Source organism: Oryctolagus cuniculus, chromosome X (genome assembly GCF_051225735.1).
Source record: "Oryctolagus cuniculus isolate XC-2025 breed Fujian yellow rabbit chromosome X, ASM5122573v1, whole genome shotgun sequence".
Lineage (NCBI taxonomy): Eukaryota > Metazoa > Chordata > Mammalia > Lagomorpha > Leporidae > Oryctolagus > Oryctolagus cuniculus.
The window spans coordinates 33683590-33710293 of record NC_142888.1 but is presented as its reverse complement, the minus strand read 5'-3'; the positions used below and the strand labels follow the sequence as shown (position 1 = coordinate 33710293).

Here is a 26704-nt window from a genome sequence, read left to right as displayed (position 1 = left end):
AAACTGCAGGAGATACCATTTCTTACTCTCAGGTCAGTTAGGATTATAATGTATGTTAAGGCTTATTTGAATGTTCCTGGTGTTTCACCACTTCATTCTTTTTTTTAAATATATATTTTTTTTCTCCCTTCGATTCACTGCCATTCTTTCCGGCATTTTAAATTTATTGGGTCATTTACCTAAAATAATATACTACATCACGTTAACAAAATTATCGTCAGATTTAGAAAATAAATTTTAAAAAGGCCAAGGGCTTTAGAAGAGGTGGGATTCCCCCTTTCGGGTCATCCGGAGGAGGGCGGGAACGAAACCGAGACCCTAGCAAAGCTTCCGCTTTCATTTCTATGGTTAAGTCAACCTTTCTCATTAAAGGAGTACCGCGGAAGGGCGATTTTCTGTCGGCAAACACTTCCTTAGCGACGAGTCCACCCCTGAGGCAGGGGTGTCATAATGTCGCACCATAATAGGCAGTCTATGGGAGCTCAAACGACAGATCCTATGGCTTGCATTTTAGTAATACATGAAGTCACAATTCACCTGGCTTGCTAATTTCGTCCTCCTCTTTCCATCGGCAAAACGCCGAACTTCTGAATTACGTTTTTCCCCCTCCATTCCTGGCCAGTGGTTTGGTCAGACCTGAATACTGACAGCAGGCACGAGCTGCGTCTGCGTAGAAAGCTGACGGGGGGGGGTGGGGGGGAGGAACATGGCGCAAGCTCTGTCTGAGGAGGAGTTTCAGCGGATGCAGGTGCCACTCGCTGTGGGAAAGACCACCGGGCTGGGCGAGCGGGGGCGGGGTAGCGAGCGGTCATGCCACCGCCTCTGACGAGTTGGTTGGGATGGACTCTTGAGTCTAAAGAATTGGGCTGGAGATGGGAAACTGAGGCGCTGAGTGGTGAAAACTGTTGGAATCCGAGATTCTGTAGGGCTTTGAAGATTGGATTCTGTTAGCTTTCTGGGCAGGGGAGAACGTCCTTGAATAGACATTACCTTACTCAGACCTGGGGGTGGGGCGAGACCTTTGGGCTCATGCGGGGGACACCATCGGTGGTAATAATGCTGGGCTTTGCGGGAAGGAGATTCTGACAGGGCGAAACCATTTTGTGTGGAGAGGAAGGAAGCCGGCGTTGGGCCGTTTGCGTCATTGTGGGGGGAGCCCAGGAGAGGGCAATACCATTAGATGGTGGGAGGTGAAAAGTTTGTGGAAGATACCATTATGAGATGCGTTTCTGTGAGGCAGAGATCACTGATGAGGTGAATCCTAACAGGAGGCGGTACTGTTGCATGATTAGAAATGATCTCATAATCCCTGTAGGGGGCAGGACCAGAGAGGGTGGGTGAAAGTAATACTTGGGACAGCATGCAGGGGAGATCACAGAGATTTTGGGAGGTAATCTGGGTATTCTTGTCACTTGGTTCTTTTCCAGCCATGGGGATATTTGGAGAGGGGATGGTCATAGTATTCCACCATAAGTGGACCCTTGTTGAGAGTTGCTCACTGTGGGGAACTCTGAGAGGGAGAACCCCTGAGTGGGGTCCTGTAGGGGAAAGAGATGAACTCTTGAGTGAGGTTTGGTCGTTCTATTGGTTCTTGAATAAGGGAATCCAGTTGTCCCCTGTGTGAGGGACAGTGGAGATGGATGGAAGGGTGAACTATTTGACCATGAATGGGGAAGAACAGTGTAACCTGTGCAAGGAATTCTAAGTGAGCAGGAGAAAGCCACCTGGCCCACCTAAGACCTTGTAAGGAGAGACTCTGAAGGGTGAAGAGCCTTCCCTTTGGATCGTGACTTGGAGCAATCTTGAGCGGGGAGGGGGCACCCTTGATTTAGAAAGACTGAGCCCACTGGGCTGTGTATAAGGGAAAACTGTTGGCTCTATAGGGGGAGGGACTCCAAGGCTGTGCAAAGGATGTTCCAATTGGACTAGGACTTGGAGAGACAAGTCATTGGGTCTTGGAGAGGACAGGAGTAGGAAAGATCTTGTAGAGGCTAAGCCAGTAGGGGTTGGGGGAGGGGGGCAGTGGGGGAGTGGAGGATGGTACCATAAGAGGGAGAAGGTCCTGGTAGAGTATGGGACAGTGAGTTGCTTTGGGAAGAACCAGCCTTGGGTCTAGAGGGTTGGTAGACAGGAGTGCGCTGTATGAAAAGACCCTTACTTCACTGTCCCTAAATTTTTGAAGAGGCTCTGGACATGTTTTCAGAGTTTTGCAGATGGAAGACCCTGGGAAGCCTCCTGACTCAGTGAAAGCTGGGGAGGAGAATACCAGACCCTCTTCTGCCCTCCTGGGCCTCTGGGTGGGATGAGGAGGATGGACTACACTCAACCCCTGACAGTCTTCAGCTAGGAGGAGGAGGAACTTTATCCTGTGGGCATGGATAACCATGGGACGCACCCAAACAAGAGCCTGCTCTGATCAGTACTCTGGGATGGCCTGAGTGCCAAGTGGATTGAAATGGGGGAGATGGAGGAGTGCAAATGGCTAGGGTTATAAGTGGAGCTAGAGGAGGTGAGACAGGGGCTGAGGGCCTGGAAGCTCAGTGAGGATGCAGTATGCATAGGTCTTAACGAGTAGCTAAAGAGGCACATGGAGGGACTGGGGCTTAGGAGCTTGGTTCACTCATGGTGGGGCTAGGGGTGGTTTCCTGACCATGTCTTTCCCCTTTCCTACTTCCCCTAAAGGCCCAGCTCCTGGAGCTTCGGACTAACAACTACCAGCTTTCAGATGAACTTCGCAAAAATGGTGTTGGTGAGCCAAAAGGGTCTCATTGGGTGGTGGGGGACTGGAGTGGCTTTGGGGGATGGATGCCAAGGTTTCCGCCCCCAGAGGCCTGGCAGGAAGACCTTTCAGCTTCTTGCCATTGTTTGAAACTGAGATTCTCTGCTTTCCTTATACCAGAACTCGCCAGTCTTCGACAGAAGGTCGCCTACCTGGATAAGGAGTTCAGCAAAGCTCAGAAGGTACCTCCTTCTACCTACCCATCCATTCACCCATGCTTCCCTCTATCCATATCACTCATTCACCTACCTGGTGAGCCCCTACAGTGAACCAGACCTAATGTCACATGCTGCTTCCATGTACTCATTTAAAGAATTTGCGTGGAAGTCTCTTGAATTTGCTAATTTTACCTAATCCTGCTTAATTTAGTGATTCATTTTAATTTACTCTTAATTCATTTCCAGTTTCAATTACATACTCATTCTCATTCACTAGCTTTTAATTAAATACTCAAATCTGTCAGGAAATCTGCCTTGACTGTGTTACCATCCTCCACTCACACTGTTGCTTTGTGCTCTTGCCTGTCATCCTTGTCATTGTTCTGTTGGTAAAATGAGGCCGAACCCATCTCTCATAGTCTCTAAAGATGAGATAGACTATAACCTGCTATGGCCCCTCAAGATATTCAAGGTCCTCCTTTGTCTCCTTCTTTTATAGTTCATGCTTGATAAATAGTTGTTGGATGAAGATTGCAGAATGCAGAGCATCAGGCAGTCAGGAAGCAGAGCTTCTCTTTGGTAGGGTGCTGGTTCCCCAAACCTGGCAATTCCCTGCACTGCCCATCGAGGGCATGGCAGTTTCTACATTGTATGGGAGGGATCCACAGAGATGTGTTTGGACAGATGTAGCAATGAAGTCACAATTTTTGAGTCTGGAGATTGAGCTCATAGAAGGTTAAATAAGGAACACCCCTTTCCTACATACATACATACACACACACACACACACACACACGCACACACCAGCCTAAGAACTTAGAGGAAAAGATGATATCTGTGTGTTGTAGTACCAAGGCAGAATTCTCATTCTTTCACTTATTCATTCTATCATTCCTGTAGGTTCCAAATTGATATAGAAAGTTCTGGGGTTGAAGATCCTCCTATTCCACAGCCCTTATCATTGCCCCACCCCCTTTGCACTTGCCACCATTGTCTCCATACTCTAGTGGATGGGTACATCTCTGTTCACTTTAACTCTCTTCTCCCACTTCAGGCACTGAGCAAGAGCAAGAAAGCTCAGGTAAGGGAACCCATGGAGGGTGAGTATGTCTGGGAAGCTGTGTGTTAGTGGAGATATTTCTGCATGTTGGGCTCTCCTTGTACTGACCTTTCTTTCTCTCAGTGTATCCTTGAATCTGTGACTAACAGTCATGCGTTTGTTTTCCTATGTTGGTCTTGTACCCCGCTTCTCTGTGTCTCTATACTTCTCCATTTCTCTGTCTTCATCCTTTTTTTCTGAGGTGCCCTCTGCCCCATCTCTCTGTCCTCCTGTCCCTCTCTCTCTAACTCTTGTTTTTCTCTCCAACCTTCTTTGACTTCTCTCCTCCACCCATTCCTATCTCTGTCATTTCTCTTTTCTTTTTTTCCTTATTTCCTTTCTTTCCCTCCCTCCCTTCCTCTCTTTCCTCCTCTCCTTCCTTCCTTCTCTCTCTCTCTTTGCTTCCATCTCCCCGTTCCTCTATCCTTCCTGACTTGTTTCTTTCCCTGAGCCTCCCTCTGTTCTGTTTTCTTCTTGTTGATCTTTCTGTTCTTGCCTTTATTTCTCTTTTCCCCTTCCAATGACTCTCCTTTTCTGTCCCTGTTCCCCCGTCTCTCTTTACCTCCTCTCCCCATCATGATTTCCCCATCTTTACCCCACTCTCTCCCTTCCTTTCTCTCCCTCTCCATCTCTCTCTCATCTTTCTTATTTTCCCTCCTCTCTACTCCCCACGTCTCTCTCCCCCATCACTCGTTCTCATTTTATCTCTAATTTATCACCTCATTCCCTTTACCCTATGTTTTCTCCCCATGCCATTTTCTCTCCCTCTCTTTCTTTGTCCTACCCCCATCCTTTCTGCCCCTGATGGATTCCTGGCCCATGTCTGCCACTGCAGGAGGTCGAGGTACTGCTGAGTGAAAATGAGATGTTGCAGGCAAAGCTGCACAGCCAGGAGGAGGACTTCCGCTTGCAGAACAGCACACTCATGGCCGAGTTCAGCAAGGTGCTGGTGCCCAGGAGAGCCCCAGGGGAAAGGCAGGGTGGGGAAAGCAGCAAAGGGTGGTTGGACAGGGTCTGGCATTGGAGCACTGTCCTTGGTGCTGAAATAGGTCCTGGACTGCTGCTGGGGGGCAATGATTTGACAGAAGGGCTTACTCACTGTGCTGAAATCAGGAGGCTTCCAGCCCTGAAGTCAACTGGTTCCTGGCCAAGTCATTTCTTTTCTTTGGGCTTCAAGTCTCCCCATGTATAATTGGGGTCAATGCTATGGAACTCTAGGGTATTGAGGGATTTAGGTAATGCTTAATATGGGATGGAAAGGTGTTCAAGCTACTTCCCTTTTCCTTGCCTTCCCTTTGTCTGACATGAGCCTGGGGTTCATTCTAGATTGACTAATTCTATCTCCTCACTGATTTTAGTGTACTGTTTTTAAAAATACTGGGTAGTTGGAAACATTAACTGTTGTTCCCTATTTGTCTTCTGTACCTTTGGTTAACAACTTACTAAGTTTTTAGTGTGTATTTTTAAAGATTTCTTTATTTGAAAGGTGGAGTGAGAGAGAGGTACAGAAATATATCTCCCACCATTCCTCAAATGGTCTCATCAACCAGGTATAGGCCAGGCCAAAGCCAAGAACTAGAAACTCCATACTGATCTCTCATATGCATGGCAGTGGCCTGAGTATGAGGGGCATCTTCCAGTGCCTCCCCAGGAACATTAGTAGGAAGCTAAATCAGAAGTAGAGGACTCAGGCCGGCGCCGCGGCTCACTAGGCTAATCCTCCGCCTAGCGGCGCCGGCACACCGGGTTCTAGTCCCGGTCAGGGCGCCGGATTCTGTCCTGGTTGCCCCTCTTCCAGGCCAGCCCTCTGCTGTGGCCAGGGAGTGCAATGGAGGATGGCCCAGGTGCTTGGGCCCTGCACCCCATGGGAGACCAGGAAAAGCACCTGGCTCCTGGCTCCTGGCTCCTGCCATCGGATCAGCGCGGTGCGCCGGCTGCAGCGCGCCGGCCGCGGCGGCCATTGGAGGGTGAACCAACGGCAAAGGAAGACCTTTCTTTCTGTCTCTCTCTCTCACTGTCCACTCTGCCTGTAAAAAAAAAAAAAAAAAAAAAAAAAGAAGTAGAGGACTCAGTACTTGAACTGGCACTCTGATATGGGATGCCAGCATTGTCAGCTAAGGCTTAAATCACTGCATCACAATGCTGACCCCTTAGTGTAGGGGTGGGGAGCATCCAGCCCACGGGCCATATGAGGCCTGTGAAATCATTTGGTCTGGCCCTGCCAAGGCAACCACAGGTGGGACTTGAAATTCAATAACTTGGGGCTGGCACTGTGGCATAGAGGATTAAGCCACTATCTGCAGCACTGACATCCCATATGGGCACTAGTTCAAGTCCTGGTTCTTCCACTTCTAAGCTAGTTCCATGCTAATGTGCCTGGGAAAGCAACAGATGCTGTCCCAGGTCCTTGGGCCCCTGCACCCACATAGGAGAGCTGGAAAAAGCTCCTGGCTCCTGGCTTTGGTCTGGCTCAGCCCTGGCCATTGTGGCCATCTGGGGAGTGAATCAGCAGATGGAAGATCTCTCTCTGTCTTTCCCTCTCTCTCTCTCTCTCTCTCTAATTCTTTCTAAATAAATATATATATATTTTTAAAAAAAGAAATTCAATAACTCTATAACAGGCTAATTTTTAAGTTGATAATTTTGTGTGAACCATAAATGATATTATAATTATCTAAATGATCCTTGGCAGAAAAAAGGTTACCTAACCTTAGTGTGTTTTTTTTTAAGTTTTTTTATCTTTTTGAGAATCAGAGTCACACAGAGGCAAGTTAGTGGAGAGAGAGAGAATCTTCCATCTTTGGTTCACCCCCCAAATGGCAGCAATGGCCAGGTCTTGGCCAGCCTGAAGCTAGGAGCCAGAAGCTTCCTCCAGGTTTCCCACATGGGTGCAGGGGCCCAAGGACTTGGCCCATATCCTGCTGCTTTCTCAGGCACATTAGCAGGGAGCTGGATTTGAAGTAGAACAGCCAGGAAGCGACCTGGCAGCCACATGGGATGCCGGTGCTGTAGGCTGTGTTAGCCTGCTGAGCCATATGTTGGCCCCTGCTTAGTGTGTTTTAAGGAAGAAATTCCCTTGGGAGCAAAAATGGTGTTTCTAAGTCCACCTAAGAAGATAGTGCTTAAGACCTTGGAGCTGGCGCTGTGGTGTAGTGGGTAAAGCTGCCACCTGCAGTGCTGGCATCCCATAGGACACTGGTTCGAGTCCCAGCTGCTCCACTTCACATCCAGCTCTCTGCTGTGGTCTGGGAAAGCAGTAGAAGATGGCCCAAGTCCTTGGGCCCCTGCACCCATGTGGGAGACCAGGAAGAAGCTCCTGGCTCCAGCCATTGTGGCTATCTGGGGAGTGAACCAGCAGATGGAATACCTCTCTCTCTTTTTCTCCCTCGCTCTCCCTTTCCCTCTCCCTCTCTCTCTCCTTGCCTCTGCCTCTCTGAAACTCTACCTTCAAATAAATAAATTCATTTTTTAAAAAAGACCTTAAAAAAAACAAAACAAAAGGGGCTTATATGTGACACATGGTGTTAAGCTTCAGGTTGCAACTCTGGCATTCCATGTGGGAACCAAGGTTCTATTCTTGGCTGCTCTGCTTCTGATGCAGCTCTCTGATAATGTGCCTGGGATGGCAGCAGAAGATAGTCCAAATACTTGGGCCCCTGCCACCCACAAGGGGGACTTAGATGAAGTTCTGGGTCCCTGGCTTTGCAGCCCAGGCCATTGCAGCCATTTGGGGAGTGAACTAGCAAATAGACAATCTTGTCTTCTCTCCATCTATCCCTTTCTGACACTCTACCTTTCAAATAAGTAACTGTGTAAATCTTTAACAAGAAAAAAAAAATCAAAGATAATCTTTAAGCAGGTATAATACCAGGAGAGGCAGTTGAGCAAGCAGTAGTTTTTGTAAGGACTCTGGGGCCAGAAGGCCTGGATTGGAAGTTCTTGGCTGTACCATCTACTACCTTGAAACCTTGGACTTGTACCACGTGCCAGTTTCTTACACTACCTGCCTGTATCATGGTTCCCAAACATTTAAAATGGAAATGCTGACAGTCACAAGGTGTACCTCACCGGCCTTTCACAAGGATTAAATTGGTTAATGTATGTAAGTCACATAGAACAGGGTCTTGGCACAGTCTCAGCTGTGGACAGGCTAGCTACTAATCATCTCCTATCAATCTTCTATTAATTTATTTTCCATCTATAATATTTCTTGACTTTTAAAAAGTTTTGTATGTATCCCCGGTTGCCTCAATCCTCATCACCTGCCACCTGCTCTATTTCCACAGTCTTTTCATTGCTAGTTTCCTCTATTGGTCCATGCCACAGAGATGGTTCTGACCTTCAGGTCTGACTATATCATTCCTTTCATTTTTATCTATTTGTTTATTTCTATTTTATGAGAGAGATCTCCCATCCTCTGGTTTACTTCTTAAATGGCCACAACAGGCAGGGCTGGGCCAGGCCAATGCTGGAGTCTGGGACTCAATCCCAGTATGCACGTTAGCAGGAAGCTAGAATTGGAAACCAAGCTAAGGGTTGGACCCAGGCTGGCTAAGCCAAACATCTGCCTCCACATCACTCTATTAAACAGTGTCCTCCAGTGGGGCCCCACCCTGTGTTCAGAGCCCCGGATGCTCACATAACTACTGGTTTCAGCAACCGACTTCTCACTGCTTCTTGTGTCCAGCCTTTGTGGTACCGTGAGACAGAGGCAGGCATTTGTCCATAAATTCAGCTCCAATTTCCTTGCACCCTGGGTCAGGCACTGTCTTCCTAGTCCCCTTCTCCCTTCCAAGAGCTAGATGTGCTCACAGAAATCCCTGGGCTCAAAGCTTGCCTCAATCCTTTGTTTACAAAGATGGTTCAACTCAATTGTTCTTTCAACAAAGAGTTACTGAGAACCCTGTGTGTGCCCTATGTTATGGCTATACATTTATGAGCAACACAGAGTGGTCCCCACTTTTGGGTTGCTTATATTCTGGGGGTGGAACAAAGAGGATAACCCACTGAACAAACAATAGTAGTGATAGCTGACTTTTTTTAAAAGAAGATTTATTTATTTATTTGAAAGTCAAAGTTACACAGAGAGAAGGAGAGACAGAGAAAGAGAGGTCTTCCATCCATTGGTTCGCTCTGCAATTGTCTGCAACAGCTGGAGCTGGGCCGACCCGAAACCAGGAGCCAGGAGCTTTTTCCAGGTCTCCCATGCAAGTGCAGGGGCCTAAGGACTTGGGCCATCTTCTACTGCTTTCCCAGGCCATAGCAGAGAGCTGGATTGGAAGTGGAGCAGCTGGGACTTGAACCAGAGCCCATATAGGATGCTGGCACTGCGGGCAGTGGTTTTACCCACTACACCACAGCGGTGGCCCCAAGAACTGCTACTTTAGTGGTGACATCTGAGCAGAGCACTGAAGGATGCAGATAAACCAATCATGTGAAGATCTAAATCAAAGAAATAGTATTCCGGGTAGAAAAGAAATGAAGCAATACAAAAAAAATTATGGGCCTCAGTATTGTCACCTAAAAGTGGTGACAAGGGACCACGTCAGAACTGCTGTGAGAGCTGTCCATTAGCCACGTGTTGAGCATACAGCAGATGTAGGCAGCGTTGGTCCTGGAAGTGTCCTGAAACTTACCTGTAAATGCCTGAGCCGAGAAGGAACTTTCCTTGGGCCTGGGACCCAGGACACAGAAGGCTTCACAGAAGAGTGGCTCTGGGGCTATCCATGGTCCTGACAGCTTCCAGAGGTGCCAGTATCTTGGGTTGCATGGTGAGGTTGGGAGAAGACAAGGGAAAAAAATTGTTCGCAGTACCCTCATCCTCTTTTTTATTTATTTTAATGTTTTGTTTATTTTTATTTACTTGAAAGTCAGAGAGATAGAGATCTTCCATCTACTGTCTGTTCTCCAAATGCCTGCAACAGCCAGGGCTGGGCCAGACTAAAACCATGGCCAGGAACTCCACACTGATCTGCCACATGGGTGGCAGGACCCAAGTACTTGAGCCATCTTCTGCTGCCTCCTTGGGTGTGCATTAGCAGGAAACTGGTTTGGAAGTGGATGTGGGACTTGATCCCAGGCACACTGATAATTGGATGCAGGCTTTCCCAAATAGCAGGTTAATCCACTGCACCACAAGACCAGCCCCTTTATTTTTATTTGTTTGAAAGGCAGACACACACACACACACACACACACACACACACAGCAAGCTCTTCATTTGCTGATTCACCCCCCAAATACCCACAACAGCCTTGACTGGGCCAGGCAAAAGCTGGGAGCCAGGAAATCAACCCATGTGTCTCACATAGGTGTCAGTGACCATGTATTTGAGTCACCTGCTGCCTCCCAGGGTGCGTGTTATTTGGAAGCAGAGCTGGGAGTCGAACCCAGGCACTCCAATATGGGATGTGTGTATCCCAAGTGATGTCTTAATTGCCACACCAAATGCCTGCCCTCTGTTTCTTATCCTCTTTGATGCTTCCATTTTTTAAAAGATTTATTTGTTTATTTGAAAGACAAGAGTTACAGAGAAAGAGTGGGAGGGAGAAACAGAGAGAGAGATCTTCCATCAGCTGATTCGCTCCCCAAGTGGCCCCAATAACCCAACATGGGCTAATCCAAAACCAGGAGCCTGGAGCTTCCTCTGTGTCTCTCATGTGGGTGCAGGGATCCTCTACTGCTTTCCCAGGCTCATTATCAGGGAGCTGGATGGGAAGTGGAGTAGCCGGGACTTGAACCGGCGCCTATATGGGATGCTGGTGCTGCATGCAGTGGTTTTACCTGTGACGCCACAGCACTGGCCCCTTGACACTGCAGTTTCACAGACCTGCAGCATTATTTAGCATCCCTTCCTCAATATCCTTATGTGTAAAATGTGAGAGCACCTACACCCTAGGGGTGTTTTGAGAATTTAAGGAATTGTGGAGTGCATGGCCCAGTGCTGTTTTTGTTTCACTCAATGTTGTTCTGATCTGCTGCTGCTGCTGCCGCTTCTCTACTTCTCTCTTCCTCTGCTCAGCTCTGCAGCCAGTTGGAACAGCTGGAGCGGGAGAACCAGAAACTGAAGGATGGGTCTGCTGGAGCAGTGGCTGCCCAAGTGGAGCCCCATGTGGATGGGGAGCTGCTCCGGCTGCAGGCAGAGAACACAGCATTGCAGAAGAACGTGGCAGGTACTGGGGGGCCCTCCTGGGGGTGGCGGCCTTGGAATTTGAGTAGAGCAAGGAAAGGTATTGTCCTCTTAAGGGAGTGAGAGGGGCTTCAGGATGAGGTTTGGCCCTGCCACCAGTGTGTGGTTCTGGACAAGTCATTCCACATCTCTTAGCCAAAGCTCCCTTATCTACAAACATGTCTGCCACCTGGAAGAGGGCAGTAAACATAGGGGGTAACCTGCATTTAGTTCAACATCTGGTACCTGGAAAATGTTAGAGAAGACCAACTTGAACACTGAAAAGGACGTACTTGCTAAGTGGAGAAAATGAATGAAGGAACAGTGTGAAAATTGTGAGCCTAGATCATAAGTGGAGTTTGGAAGGAAAGCTGAGTAGGAAGTCCATGGTGTGTGAACCTTGGAGAGCAGCTGGGGCTGGTATGTTGTTGGCTGCTTGTTCAATGACCAGGAGGGAGACTATAGAATGTGGATAGGAAGTTAGAGGAGGGATTCAGCTGTAAGTCGTAGGTGCAGCATGATGGACATGGCCTTGGAGGGCTCTTAGTGGAGGCTGGAAGATCAAGAAGAGGGATTGGGAAACCAGGTTGCATTAATAAGATCTCAGTGGTTGGTAGTGTTTAAAATACTTGTGAGAGGTGAGGACAGGGCTGAAGCTTCATTTGATAGGCTGTGGTCATTTGGAAGGGTCAGAGGCCACTTCTCCCTCTAGTTGAGGCATGGCAAGGACTTCAAGGATGACCTCATCCAGCATATGTCCCTGTTCTACTCAACAGCCCTGCAGGAGCGCTATGAGAAAGAGGCCGGGAAGACCTCAGCTGTCGTTGGGGGTCAGGGAGACCCCTCAGGGGGCCTGGCCCCCACACCATTGGCAGAGGTGGAGTTGAAGTGGGAAATGGAGAAAGAGGAAAAGAGATTACTCTGGGAACAGCTGCAAGGCTTGGAGGTGAATCTAGTTTTGTTGAGATTGGGATGCCTGGAGGCGGCAGGAACCCTGGCTCCGCCCATGGGTCTATGGAGATGTCTGTGACATCATCATCTCATGGACTGACACGGCGGGGGAGGCAGGAGGATGGGGAGGCAGAGGCCTTCTCCCCTCCTTGATGACAGCAACCCCATTTTTCCTTCCCTGCAGAGCTCAAAACAAGCTGAGACATCCAGGCTGCAAGAGGAACTCGCTAAGGTGGGGCTTCTGGGTGCTTCCTTGATCTTTGCCACACTCCACTCCCCACCTTCCAGGGCAAAAGGGGCATTGTGTCCTCTCCAAGCCTCAGCTTCATCACCTGTGAAATGGGAAGACCCACACTTAGGTCTCTGCTGTTTTCAGTATGGAATGGGTTCATGCGGTCCCACCGTATCTTGTACATCGCAGAATCCACCCCTTCTGTCTCCTCCTTATCTGCTCATTTGTTCATTCATTCATCCAGCCAAGCATTCATAGATTCCTGATCCTTAGGACCTGGAAACCCAGTGGTGAGACAGCAGATCATGATCTTGGGTTCACCCAAGCCTCGCCGTTCTGTGACATGGCCGTTGGCCACTATTTTGGGCTTTAGAGCCTGTGGGGTCCAGGTGGAGATATTATTGTACTTGTTGACCAGCTAGGACTCAGTTTGTCCATTTGTAAAACCAGTAGTACTCACTTCTTGGGGCTGTTCTGAGCACTCCATGAGATAACATGAATAAATCCTGGCTTCCAGAAAGGCCTGAGTAACAGGTATCTATAAATATTACGTCTTTTTCTGTGTTTAATATTATTCTTACTGTTGTCTCTTGTCCATATCCCCTACACTCCCCAGCTCTCCGAGAAACTGAAAAAGAAACAAGAAAGGTAATTTTCCTTTTTTCAGGGGCTTTGAGGGACAAGGTGGGGGGTTTGACTTGTGGGGCTGACCCATCTGTGTTTGTCTTTCCTGGCCAGTTTTTGCCGTCTGCAGACAGAAAAGGAAACACTATTCAACGACAGCAGGTAACTGCCGGGTTGGGGGCCTGAGGACAGCGCCCAGCAGAGTTACCTGAAGGCCACAGGGCCTGAGCTAGGAGACAGCCTCAAGCCATGCCCAATATGCTCCCTTCCTGTCACCCCCAGGAACAAGATTGAGGAGTTACAACAGCGGAAGGAAGCGGATCTCAAAGCCCAGTTGGCTCGTACCCAGAAGCTACAGCAGGAACTTGAGGCTGCCAATCAGGCAAGTGGGGCTGGGGTCTGAGATCCCTGGGGTAGAGACCAGGGCTGGGTGTCTGGGGAGGTCTGAGGTCCCTGGAGGCCAGTTCAGGCGTCTGATAGTTCCTGTGTTAGAACTACAGGGACCAGGTATTTCCTAGCCCCCTGTCCCCCACCAGGAGCTAGGGGAGCAGGGAGTGAGGGAGTCCTGAGAGCCCTAGGAGTAGGGCTAGGAGTCTGCATGAATCAGAGACTCAGGGATGGAGGACTTGAAGGAGTGTGGGCCACAAATTTGTGTGAATCTGAAACTCCTGGCCTTGGAGACAGGAGGGTGGCACTGGGGGCTGGGACGAGGAATTGCGACTCTGAATTCCCTGGAGACTGGGTGACTTCAAGGCCTTTGAGGGTCTGCAGTTGTCAGTGAATTTCAGACTCCCAGGGGCTGAATAGATATATGATTTTCAAGGGTAAAACAGTCGGGGATGCAGGCTGAGTGCATTTGAAATTCTGAGGGTCTGTGGACTGGTTTGGGACTGAGACACCTAGGAAGTGGAATCACATGGGCGGTGTGGTTCTGAACCCCTGGAGGCTGGGAACCAAAAGCTGAAAGTGGGGGGGCGGCGACAGCAGAAGTCTAGGTGGGTTTGAGGCTCCTGAGGTTTAGGGGCTGGGATGGCCTTAAAGCCTCTGGGTTTCTTCCTCAAAGGGACAAGTCTGAGGTCCCTTGAAATGGAGGATATAGTGGCTTGTGGGCCTAGCACCCCTAGAATTAAAAACATGGGGGTTGGTGCAGGAGTCTGGAGAAAGCTGAACCCCCTCCCCCACCCAAGAGCTGGTGTTTGGCTGGGTCTGACTATCCCGAGACTGGGGACCAGGGTGACAGATGGGAGGGTCAGTCTGAGAGCTTACTAGAAGCAAGAGACTAGGAGATTGTATGAATTTGAGACTTTCGGGTTCTGGCCCAATAAGCTTGGGTAGATCTGAGACTCTTGTGAGCTAGGGACATGGAGGTTGAGTGTGTCTGAAAGCCCCAGTGGTTGGGATCAGGAGTCTGGGCAAAGCTGTAGTCTGTAGATATTGACTGCATCTGGGATCCCTGGGGGCTGAATGTGTCTGAGAATCATAGGCCCCTTGAGCTGGAGTCTGGGGAGTGTGAGGCCTCTTAGGGATGAGGGCTGAGTGAGCTGGAACACCACCCCACCCCACCCCCCACCGCCGCTGCAGGAGCTAAGGCCAGGAGCTCAGGTGTGTCTGAGATGCCTGGAGACTGGGACAGAACAGAGGGGACACATGTGTCAGAGGCCCCTGGGGGCTAATGACCTGGAGTCCAGGTGAACCTGAGCTTTCTGATGGTTGTGTTGTCTGAGACCCACAGGAACTAGAGACGTGCTGTTAGGTGGTCAAAGAGGGAGTCTGTGTGGCTTATACATACAACAAGGGGAGCTGAGATCTGGAATGGGCTCCCCTGACCTGTTCCCCACAGAGCTTGGCAGAGCTAAGAGATCAGCGGCAGGGGGAGCGACTGGAGCATGCAGCAGCTTTGCGAGCCTTGCAAGATCAGGTACGTTGTACTAGGTGGGCTTGGGGAGATGGGATTGAATGAGGGCAGCCTGAGTGGGCCCACACAAGCAGGCAAGGCTCTGGGTGGGTGGGTGGGGTCCTGCTTCCCCTACTCTGGGGTATGTGTGTGTATGTGCGTGTGTATGTGTGTCTGGCTGTCTCCCTGTCTCTCTTTTTTCTTGGCTGCAAGTACGTTCTGTCCTCCTGTTCTGGACCCGCTCTCACCTGTTGTGGGGCTGGGCCAGGTGTCCATCCAGAGTGCAGATGCGCAGGAACAAGTGGAAGGGCTTTTGGCTGAGAACAATGCCTTGAGGACTAGCCTGGCTGCCCTGGAGCAGGTACAGGACACCTGGGAACCTTTGCTGATCCTTCCCCAGTTCTCCGGACTCCCTCTGCTTCTGATCCACACCGGGGCAGGGTGGTCTGGACCCCGTGCTGCTCCCCTGCCGCTGTTTCTGTTTCTCCTTTCTGTTGGCTTCCAGTCCTCTCCTCTCTGGCCATCCATCCCTGCTTCCCTGGCATTCATGTTTTTCTCCAGTAAAGTGCATGAAATGGACTAAGCTTAAGTGGCCATTGAATGAATCCTCTTTAGCACGCTCGCTCTCTCTCTCTCTCTCTCTCTCTGCATGGAGCCACCACCCAGATTAAGATACAGAGCATTTTCAGTAGCTTAGATGGTCCTCTTTACCCCTTCCCAGTCAGTTCTCCCCCAAAAGTAACCATTATTCTGATGTCTGGCAACCTAGATTCATTTCACTTGTTCTTTAACTTCATATAAATGGAATTAGAAACTCTCTCTCTGGCTTCTTTCTGGCAGCATTATGTCTATGAGATTTATCCATGTGTAGCTATCTAGTCTTTTTTTTAAGAAAAATATTTATTTATTTGAAAAGCAGAGTTGCAGAAGGAGAGAGAGAGAGAGAGAGAGGTCTTCCATCTGCTAGTTCACTTCCCAGATGGCTGCAATGGCTGGAGCTGCACCAATCCGAAGCCAGGAGCCAGGAGCTTCATCCTGGTCTCCCACTTGAGTGCAGGGGCCCAAGTACCTGGGCCATCCTCTGCTGCTTTCCCAGGCACATTAGCAGAGAGCTGGATTGAAAGTGGGGCAGCCGGGACTCAAACCAACACTCATATGAGATGCTGCCGCTGCAGGCCATGGTTTAACCTACTATGTCACAACTTTGGCCCCACCATCTGTTCTTTTACCACTGTGTAATATTCCATTGTATGAATAGACCACATTTATTCATTTCCCTTCTCATTACTGCCACTTTCTCCAGATCCAAACAGCAAAGACCCAGGAACTGAATATGCTCCGGGAACAGACCACCAGTCTGGCAGCTGAATTGCAGCAGCGGCTGGACGAGTATGAGGACCTCATGGGACAAAAAGATGACCTCAACTCCCAGCTCCAGGTGACACCTCTGCCTCTGGCCCATCTTCCAGTTCCTGAGTCACCTCACTGGAGTCCCCCAGGAAGGGCAGAGGGGAGACTGTGGGTTCAGGAGGATGCAGTCGGGCTCCCTAACTTGTTAGCATATATATGTCCTGGGATACGTCATTTCACTTCTGTGAGGCTGAGCTTCAATGAGTTAAGATATCCATTCAGATTCCATAATATAGAGGAGCCAGGAGCTTCTTCTGGCCTCCCACGTGGGTGCAGGGGCCCAAGGACTTGGGCCATCTTCTACTGCTTTCCCAGGCCACAGCACAGAGCTGGATTGGAAGTGGAGCAGCCGGGACTTGAACCGGTGCCCATATGGGATGCCAACAATGCAAGCGGCTGCCTTACCCATATACCACAGTGCCAGCCCCTCCAATTCTTTAAATAAAATAAAATCTGGACTATATGAAGGTATTTCAAAAAGTTCATGAAAACTAAATTAAAAGATAACATTATTGTAGTGTAAAAATTTTGAAATCCACACATAGTTTTGTAATAATATGCATTTTCCACAAACTTTTTGGAGACTCTTCATATATAATGAGATTTTTGAAGGTGGGACTCAACTCTGAACATAAAATTAATTCATGTTTCATATATATATATATATGTAAACATAGCTAGAAGATAATTTTATAAATATTTTAGTGTGCCTGTACTTTTTAATAAGGATTTATTTATTTATTTGAAAACAGAGTTACAGAGACAGGCAGAAACAGAGATCTTGCATCTGCTGGGTCACTCCTCAAGTAGCCGCAATAGCCAGGGCTGAGATAGGCTAAAGCCAGGACCCAGGACCCAGGAGCTTCATCTGGGTTTCCTATGTGGGTGGCAGGGGTCCAAGTACCTGGGCCATCCTATCTTGCTCTCTCAGGCACATTAGCAGGGAGCTGGATCAGAAGTGGGGCACCCAGGACTTGAACAGGTGCTCATATGGGATGCTGGTGCTGCAGGCAGCATTTTTATTTATTTTAAAATTTTTTATGTGTTTGAAAGGCAGAGTTACAGAGATTGGAGGAGAGACAGAGTGAGAGAGAGATCTTCCATTTGCTGGTTCATTCCCCAAATGGCTGCAATGACTGGGGCTGGGCCAGGCTGAAGCTAGAAGCCTGGAGCTTCTTCTAGGTCTATCACATGGGTGTAGGGGCCCAAGGACTTGGGCCACTTTCTGCTGCTTTCCCAGGCACATTAGCAGGGAGCTGGATTGGAAGTGGAGCAGCCGGGTCTTGAAAGGTGCCCATATGGGATGCTAGCACCGCAGGAGGAGGCTTAACCTGCTACGCCACAATGCCAGTCCTGCCACCTGCATTTTGATGGTGACTTGTTACATGAACTCAGGTGTGGAATTTTCCACCTGCAGGCATCATGTCAGCACTCACAAAGTTTTAAAGTTTGGAGCATTTCATATTTTTTAAAGAAGCTTTTTTTTTTTTTTTTTTTTTTTTTTTTTTTTTGGACAGGCAGAGTGGACAGTGAGAGAGAGACAGAGAGAATATTTTTTTGTATTTGAAAGGCAGAGTGACACCCCAAATGAGATGCCCATGTTGCAGATGGCAGCTTTACTCCCTACAGCACAACACCAGCCCCAAGCTTGCCACTTTGAATGCCAGCATCTTATATTGGGAGCACTGGTTCAAGTCCCATCTGCTCCACTTCTGATCCAGCTCCCTGCTAATGTACCTGGGAAAGCAGCAGAAGATGGCTCAAGTGCTTGTGCCCCTGCCACCCACATGGGAGACCTGGATGGAGTTCCTGGCGCCTGGCTTCAGCCTGACCAGCCCTAGCCACTGCAGCCATTGGGAAAGTGAACCAGCAGATGGAAAATCAATTCCCTCTCTCTCTCTTTCTCTCTCCCTCCCTCCCTCTATGTAATTCTGCCTTTCAAACAAATAAACCTTTTTTAAAAAGAAATTACATGACCACAATGAACTGGGAGGGATGGAGAGAAACATTTGCTAGGCAACCACGTGCCCAATCACAAATTCTGCAGTTAAGAAAGTCGGAGTGGGGGGGAACGGGTACTGGGTAGCAATTACCAGTGTGTGTCCTATTTCTCAGCCAGAGCTTGATCTCATAGCACCTACTTTCCAGGGAGAAGGGAGATGTCTATCTGAAGTGTCTGGGGTGACTAGCACCCACTGAGAGCTGTTTATCAACCTTTCCCCCTGCATTCCTGCATTAGGAGTCATTGCGGGCCAACAGTCGGCTGCTGGAGCAGCTGCAAGAAATTGGGCAGGAGAAGGAGCAGTTATCGCAGGAACTCCAGGAGGCTCGGAAGGTGGGGCAATGTAGGGGGAGGGGTGAAGTCTAGCTGGACGGGAGGGGTGATACATGGCCAAAGCCATGGGAAGGGGAAAGGGAGGGGGAAGGGGAAGGCAGTTGACTAGTTCCATGGCTGGCCAGTTTCTTGGCCTGATCCCTGAGAATGGAAGAGAAAGAAAGTGGCCAGTCCCATGAGGATGGGTGAGTGACTGAGACAGCTGGATGGAGATGGGGAGGGGATGGGGTTCGGGAAGTTCCTTGGGCATGGGAGAGGGTGGTTGACCTCTCTGGGCGTTGGGGGCACAGGAGGTTGATTGCCATCCTCTTGGTCCCCAGAGTGCCGAGAAGCGCAAGGCCATGCTGGATGAGCTAGCCATGGAGACGCTGCAGGAGAAGTCTCAGCACAAGGAGGAGCTGGGAGCAGTCCGACTCCGGCATGAGAAGGAGGTGCTGGGGGTACGGGCTCGCTACGAGCGTGAGCTCCGGGAGCTTCATGAAGACAAGAAGCGGCAGGAGGAAGAGCTCCGGGGGCAGATCCGTGAGGAGAAGGTGGGTGGGCCGACAGCAGTGCCCTTCCTCCTCTAAACCCTGGGGACCCCAGCATTGCTACTGGGCTAGTGGATGGTTGTGTGCAAGGTACCTGGTTCCTCTGTCTGCCTGGCCTGTGACTGACTGTCACCTCCCAGGCCCGAACACGGGAACTGGAGACTCTGCAGCAGACAGTAGAGGAACTTCAAGCTCAGGTCCACTCCATGGATGGCGCCAAGGGCTGGTTTGAACGGCGCTTGAAGGAAGCCGAGGTGAGTTTGTGGTTCCGGGTAAGGTGCAGAGTCTGATTGGAGGCATCCAGGCCAAACCAGGAGAGCAGGAGTGGCCCTGGAACTTTCGGAGAAGTTCTGGACTTGTGGGTATCTCCAGAACACCCCTAGCTCAACCGTGGTGCTCCGGAGGGATCAGAGAAGGCCAACAGCTCGGGCCGCAGGTCAGGTGTGCAGGGCCACCCTGCCTTTGTGCAGATTTTAAAAGGCACCTCTTCTTCCTGAACGTGTACTTCCATCGGGAAAGTATTGCACTACACACGCGGGGTTTATTCCAGTAAGAACCTTCATTGCCCTTTCAGGTGAAACTCAAGATAGAACATAAGAGGCAGTTAGTTGCTTGCCTGGGTTTGAATCCTGGCTGGGCAACTTTCTAGCTGTGTGCCCTTTGGCAAGTTGTCTAACCTCTCTGGCCCGTTTCCACTGTCAAGTAGAAAGGGGATAATAATACCTACTCTCTAGGTATCAGAGGAGGATTATAGAGAATGAGTTAGTACTTGTAAAACCCTTCCAACATTCCTGGCATGTAGTAAATGCGTGCTGTTAGGTTTTGTTAAACAAAAAAACATGAAAGCAAATCTAGAACTAGGGTGTGCATGGTACAGCCCATGGGCCTGTGGGTGTTGCCTGCAGGGGCTTCTTTTCTGCATAGCCCAGGGTCCCCAGGTCACCCCCGGGCAGGTGCGGTATCTGCTGGGGGATTGCTGCCAGACCTGGGACTTATGTTACAGGAGTCCCTGCAGCAGCAGCAGCAGGAGCAAGAAGACGTTTTGCGGCAGTGTCGGGAGCAGCACGCTGCTGAGCTGAAGGTGGCTCTCATGTGACGGTGGTCCTCTCTGGGGAGGCGTGGTGGGCCTTCGTGGGAGGACGGTGGCTTCCCAAGCTGAGGCTGAGCTTCTATCTGCCTTGTAGGGCAAGGAGGAGGAGCTGCAGGCTGTGCAGGATCAGCTCCAGCAGGTCCAAGAGGAGCGGGACGAGCACCTGAAGACCATCAGCAGCCTGAAGCAGGTCAGTGGTCGCTCCGTGGCTGCAGACACTCCCCCACCCAGCCACCCACCCACCCAGCCACTCCAGCACCCACCAGGCTTCTTTGCTCTACCCCACAGGAGGTGAAGGACACGGTGGACGGGCAGCGGATCTTGGAGAAGAAGGGCAGCGCTGCGGTAAGATGAGGCATCCTAGCGCGGCACCGCTGGCCTGCAGCCCCCCCCGCCCCCGCCTGTGGGCCCACTGGCCTCAGTCCTCCTCTCCCCCTGCCCTCACACACAGCTCAAGGACCTCAAGCGGCAGCTGCACCTGGAGCGGAAACGGGCCGATAAGCTGCAGGAGCGCCTGCAAGACATCCTCACCAATAGCAAGAACCGTTCAGGTGAGGGACCAGGACAGGCTGGGGAGCCGTGGCGCGGCCCAGCAGGGCGCAGGTCCTTCCTGCATGTCCCTCGGGCCTGCTCTCCTATGTCCTGTCCCTCCTGAACTCCATTTCCCTTTTACCTTTTTTCGGTCTTTTTTCTGTGCCCCCATCTTTTTGCTGTGTCTCCTATTTCCGTCTCTCTGGGCTTTTCTATCTGGCTCATTTTGTTCTCTCACTTTCCTCTGGATCTGCCTGTGTCTCCTTGCTTTCTTTCCCTAGTTCTCTTCTTTTTCCTCTTCCTATTTCTTCTCTCTTTCCTCTTATCCCCCCACTCTCTGCCTCTGTTCTCTCATTCTGTCTTCTGTTGCTCACTCTCTCGGTCTCCCCACTCCCCACTCCCACACCTCACTTGATGTTTCTAAATCCATTGCATCCATTCTCTCATTCCATCGATCCCCAGCCTCAAGCCCAGGGTCCCTGATATGAAACTTCCGGAGTGGCTGCCCTCAAGGAGCTCCCAGTTGAGCTAGGGAGACCCTCACAGACACGCAGGCAGCAAAGACACAAGTGGCACTTCAGTTGCTTCATGCTTGGTTTTACATGGGGCAGGCCTCAAAGTCCATGCACATAAAGCAAAGAGGCAGATCACACAGAGAAAACTTGCTTGCTCGTCCCCTGACTTGGGGAACCCATGGAGCCCCACTCAGCACCCCTGCCCTTGCTGGGGAGCCCTTGACGTGTGGTCTTGACTCCCTCCCCACCGCCCAGAGGCAGCCACAAGAGCAGCGGCACAAGCTCAGTGCCTGGGTTTTAAGTGACGTGGCGAAACAGATGGATCTCCTACCAAATCAACTTCCCTGTGAGGCACTGTCTCCCGAAGTAACCTCTCTTTACGAAGCATGAGTTCTGTTTCTGTTTTGTTAGGGATTCATGTCAGCATCGCAGAACCGATGAGAATGGCGTACCGTACATTCTCCTGGTCCATTAGATGAAATAGAGAGTTGCCCGCATAGCTGCGGGAGCCGGCTGCCATCTTTTCTCTCTTCCTGCTCTGACTCGCTCTCGTGTCCTTGTCTAGGCTCTCTGGTTCTCTGGCCTTTTCTCTTTGCACATGAGTGTGCCTCGTGCCCTCTGCAGATGTCGGTCTGCCTTTTTCCATCACCACCCCCACCCCTGCCGCCCCCAAGTCTGAGTGTGTTTGCCGCTCAAGGCCTTCTTTCTGCTGGCTTCTTCAGCTTTGCTCTCCTCTGTTGGCTGTTTGCCTAAAGAGGCACCTTTTCTGTTTCTGTCTCTCCCTGTCCTGCTGCCTGCTTCTGCCTTGCCGCATGCCCGAGTGTCTCTTGCCTCTTTCCATCTCTGTCAAATCTATTTCTGCCTCTTCTTCTTCCTGCCAGTTGTGGCTCTGGGACCCGAGGGGATTGGGGCTCAGGTTTCTCTTCCCTCCACTGCCCAGGCCTTGAGGAGCTGGTTCTCTCTGAGATGAACTCACCAAGCCGGACCCAGACCGGGGACAGCAGTAGCATCTCCTCCTTCAGCTACCGGGAGATCTTGCGGGAGAAGGAAAGCTCGGCTGTTCCAGCCAGGGTAAGGGGCAAGGAAGAGCATACAGCCCCGGCTTCTCCCACCCAATTTCTAGGACCCCCTTTTCTCCTCACCTACTGCCGTCTCCTACTCTGAGCCCAGGACATGCATTTTCTTGTTAGCTTTGCCCCAAGCTTACCAACTTGGATTCAGATTGCCACATGGGGGGAGGAGCTAGTCATTTGCTCGCTCTGCCCCCGTTTCGCCATCTGGGAGCTAATTGCACTTTTCCTGGCACTGTAATGTGGCTCATAGTAGGTACGCTATCCATGTAGAAGGTCCCTTTTTCCAAGTTACAGTCACCACTCACTATTATTGCCATCTGTCATGGCAGTTTCTTTGCCAGCCACTTTTCTTACAAACATTGTTCTTTTTATAAAGGTTTATTTATACAATTTTTAATCTACTTGAAAATCAGAGTCACACACACACACACACACAGCACTTCTATCTATTGGTTTACACTCCCCAAATGCCTGCAACAAGCAGGACTGGACCAGGCTGAAGCCAGGAGCCCAGAACTCCATTTGGAACTCCCACGTGGGTAGTAGCAGGGCCCAAGTACTTGAGTCATCATTTGCTGCCTCCCAGGCTACATCAGCTGGAAGCTGGACTGGACGCAGAATAGCCAGGACTCGAACTAGCACTCCGACATGGGATGTGAGCATCCCCAGCAGCACCCTCACCCACTGCACCACAATGCCTGCTCCTTGCAAATAACATTTTTTATTCTATCAATAGTCCATGTGCATTACAGAAAGATTTTTTTAAAACTACAAGATTTTTAGAAAATCTTAAATAGCAAAAAAAAAAAAAAAAAAAAATCACATTTTCACCATCCAGAACTCAGTGTTATAAATTCTTAGTTCATACCCTTCAATATCTCACTCCCTCTTAAACCTAAATGAGGAGGCTGGCATTGTGGCACAGTGGGTTAAATCACTGCCTGTGATGCTGGCATCCCATGGGCGCTGGTTTGTGTCCTGGCTGCTCCACTTCCAATCCAGCTCTCTGATTATGTGCCTGGGAAAGCAGCAGAAGATGGCCCATATGTTTGGGCCCCTGCACCCATGTGGAAGACCCGGAAGAAGTTCCTGGATCCTGGCCTCCGCCTGGCCCAGCCCTTGCCATTGTGGCCATTTGGGAAGTGAACCAGCGGATGACAGATCTCTGCCTCTATCTCTCCTTCTCTCTCTGTAACTCTGTATTTCAAATAAATAAATAAATACATCTTTAAAAAAAAAACCCTAAATGAGATTATGAGTAACCTGTTTTTGTTTAGCTGATCTTTCTACCTTCCCAACTTGGTAAATCTTCATCTCATCTAGTACTTTGAACTTAATCAGATTACTCTTTTTGGCCCCAAAATCTCCTTTACTGCTGGTTTTATGGACACCAGTACCCAGTTTCAGAGCACATGTTGTGTGTGGTTGTTCTGTATCCTTTAAGTCTCTCTAAGTCTAGCCCCTCTTTTCCTGATGTCAACTTTGTTGAAGATGTCACCTCTTGGATTCTTCTGCTGACTTCTTAGTGTGGTTGTTTTTAGCTGGCTCTTCTCTCTCCTAGTTTTCCTGTCAGCTAGAAGTTGGATCTCAACTCTGTGGGATTGCCCTTCATTCTCTCAATAAAGCTCTGATGTGTGTGTGTGTGTGTGTGGTGGGGGGAGTTACTATCAGGCAGCTCTGGGCCAAAAGGGACCCAGTGTTACCAAGGGCGCCAAGACAGGGCCCACGGCCTCCCACCCACCTCTGCCTGGTTCTCTCCTCCTGTTTGGAGTGGGCAGTGCTAAGCCTGGCTTCTCCCCTCTTCTTTCCTGCAGTCCTTATCCAGCAGCCCGCAGGCCCAGCCCCCTCGGCCAGCAGAGCTGTCAGATGAGGAAGTGGCTGAGCTTTTTCAGCGGCTGGCAGAGACCCAGCAGGAGAAATGGATGCTGGAGGAGAAGGTACCGTCTGCCTGCCTGCTTATCTCCACTTGAAGTGCCCTGGGAGAGGCTGAGGCTGGGGCTGCAGCCGGGTCCCTCCTCAGAGTGGGGAACAACATCTGCAGTTGAGGGGTCTGAGATGGGCCGGGCCATCTTGCAGGTGAAGCACCTGGAGGTAAGCAGCGCCTCCATGGCAGAGGATCTCTGCCGGAAGAGCGCCATCATCGAGACCTACGTCATGGACAGCCGCATCGGTCAGTGCTCCCTCCCGTGCCCTCACCCCTGGGCCAGCCTTCACCTGCCCCTCCTTCTCCATGGTCCTGTGCGACAGCGTCTCATGGCGTGGAATTCAGCAAGGCTCCTGATGAAGCCATAACCCAACCTGTGAAGGGGACAGCAGGAAGTTCTGTCTCTTTACCTTGCCTCCTCCCTCCGCTCCGTGCCCCTCATTCACTGGTGTGTTTCTCTGTCTCCGCCCTTCCCTTTCTCCTTTCTTCTCCCTGTGGTTCAGTTCTTTCTCTCTCTTTCCCCTCTCCCTCTCCCCTATCTCTCTCCCTCCCTCCCTCCCTCCTTTTTCTGCCCCTTCCTTCATCTTCTCTGTCTGTACTGTTCTAGTTCCAAATATCTTCAGTCTCTTTATCTGTATCCACTTTTAGGTCCTTACCTCTTTCTCTCCATCCTCTTTCTTCCTCGCTTTGCCCCGCCCCTCTCTTCCTCTCTTCTCTCCCTCCCATCTCCCACCTTCTCTCTTCTTTCCTCTCCCCTCCCCATTTCTCATCTTGCTGCTCCTCGCTCCTGTCTGTCAAACCGTCTCCCTCTCTCCCTGATTTTCCCTAACTAGAATACTGCTAGCTAACCTGGATGAAGGGTTTACTGTGTGCTCAGTGATTCCTATGCAGTCACAGCATTTTTTCTAGCTCTGTGACTGAGCCCCATCTCTCTGGGTCGCACGGCTAGTAAGTAACAGAGCTGTGCTCTACACCACAGAGCCCCTGTCCCTCTATAACATGGCTTCTCCCCAGCCCTCTGTTCCCTCCTCTTCGCCTCTGGCTCTGCCGAGGGGCTGCTTCTCAGCTTGGGCCCTTGCAGATGTGTCCGTGGCAGCAGGCCACACAGACCGCAGCGGGCTGGGCAGTGTCCTGCGAGACCTGGTGAAGCCAGGCGACGAGAACCTCCGGGAGATGAACAAGAAGCTGCAGAACATGCTGGAGGAGCAGCTCACCAAGAATATGCACTTGCACAAGGCAAGTGTGGCCCAGCAGCCTAGCCCTCTGCCCATCTATGCCCCTCTAGCCAGTGTAGCTCCTGCGTCCTCTGCCAGTCCTCCCAGCCAGCCCCCTTGCCCATTCATCAGCCATCCCGTCATGCTTTCATCCATGTTCCGTTCTCCTGTCAACTTAATATCACTTTAGTCTTTCGCTCGTCCCTCTCTCCTTCCATCCACCCACTCATCCATTCATACACCTTTCACCTGACTATTTACCTATGAGTCCATAGACTCACCCTACTGTTCACTCTTTGAGTCATCTCCCCCATGTCTTCCTACCTATTTCTTGACATCTCTGTTACATCAGTCACTCCTGGTCTCACCTTTCAGTGCCCACCCCCCCTTCAGCCACCTGCCCGTCCTTTGCCATCCTTTGGCTCCCCACCCATGCCCACACTGTCCAGCTCAGCGCCCCCCCCTACACTGCTGGGGGCTCTGTGAGCATCTCTGACTACCTTCCCATACCAGGCCAGACCCACCTGGGCACTGAGGAATAGGGTGAGAAGGAAATCACCCTCAGGCTTGTTGAGGGAGCCATCCCTGCCCTCTTCTCTCACTTCTGATGGCTTGTTTGTTTCTTAGGACATGGAAGTTCTGTCCCAGGAAATTGTGCGGCTCAGCAAGGAGTGCGTGGGGTCCCCTGACCCAGACTTAGAGCCGGGAGAAACCAGCTAAAAAGATCTGCAGGCTACACCCCCCTCCCCCCTCCCCACAGGATGCCCTTCCCTTGGGCTGTGGTGGAAAAATGGGGACTGGCAAGAAAATCAAATAGTTTGGGAGACTGGACATTAAAGGGGCTAGAGGCCTGACAGCTGGTGTTAATGACCCTGTCTCGAGGCAGAAGCCTGTGGAGAGTGGGGTCCTGAGGGAAGGGGCAGGGATTTCTCCTTCTTAGCCCTGGCTCCCAGGCGCTTCTGCCTTCATCTCTGCATGAGCTCTCCCTCCCAGAGACCAACTCTTTTTTATTTTATTTTATTTTTTAATTTATGTCTGGAAGCCTGGCTACTCTGCATTTGGGATCGGGGATGTTGGGTGGGGGCGCGGTCCATGTTCAGCGTTCTAGCAACATGTGTGTGTGTGTGTGTAAAGGCTGTGCAGCCAAAATACCATCTGGCCAGACGGGCCCACCCAC

The 26704-nt window shown here is 50.5% G+C and overlaps 1 protein-coding gene across 5 annotated transcripts; it reads left to right on the top strand.

Annotated features, from left to right (window-relative positions):
- Positions 1-666: 666 nt before the first annotated feature.
- Positions 667-26704, top strand: GRIPAP1 (GRIP1 associated protein 1). 5 transcript variants are annotated; one of them, XM_070067040.2, is made up of 26 exons: positions 667-748; positions 2683-2749; positions 2900-2961; positions 3992-4018; positions 4872-4979; positions 11058-11208; positions 11981-12150; positions 12340-12387; positions 13004-13035; positions 13126-13173; positions 13294-13393; positions 14852-14929; positions 15174-15266; positions 16209-16343; positions 18555-18650; positions 18971-19183; positions 19321-19434; positions 20184-20261; positions 20365-20460; positions 20559-20615; positions 20722-20821; positions 22257-22387; positions 24204-24326; positions 24466-24559; positions 25395-25549; positions 26155-26704. In XM_070067040.2, exons 1-26 carry the CDS (start codon positions 707-709, stop codon positions 26245-26247), a joined length of 2511 nt encoding a protein of 836 aa, XP_069923141.1. In that variant the 5' UTR covers positions 667-706; the 3' UTR covers positions 26248-26704. The 5 variants fall into 5 exon arrangements, with proteins under 5 accessions (XP_069923141.1, XP_069923142.1, XP_089180449.1 ...); XM_070067041.2 differs by lacking the exon at positions 15174-15266; XM_070067042.1 differs by lacking the exon at positions 4872-4979 and having other exon boundaries at positions 669-748.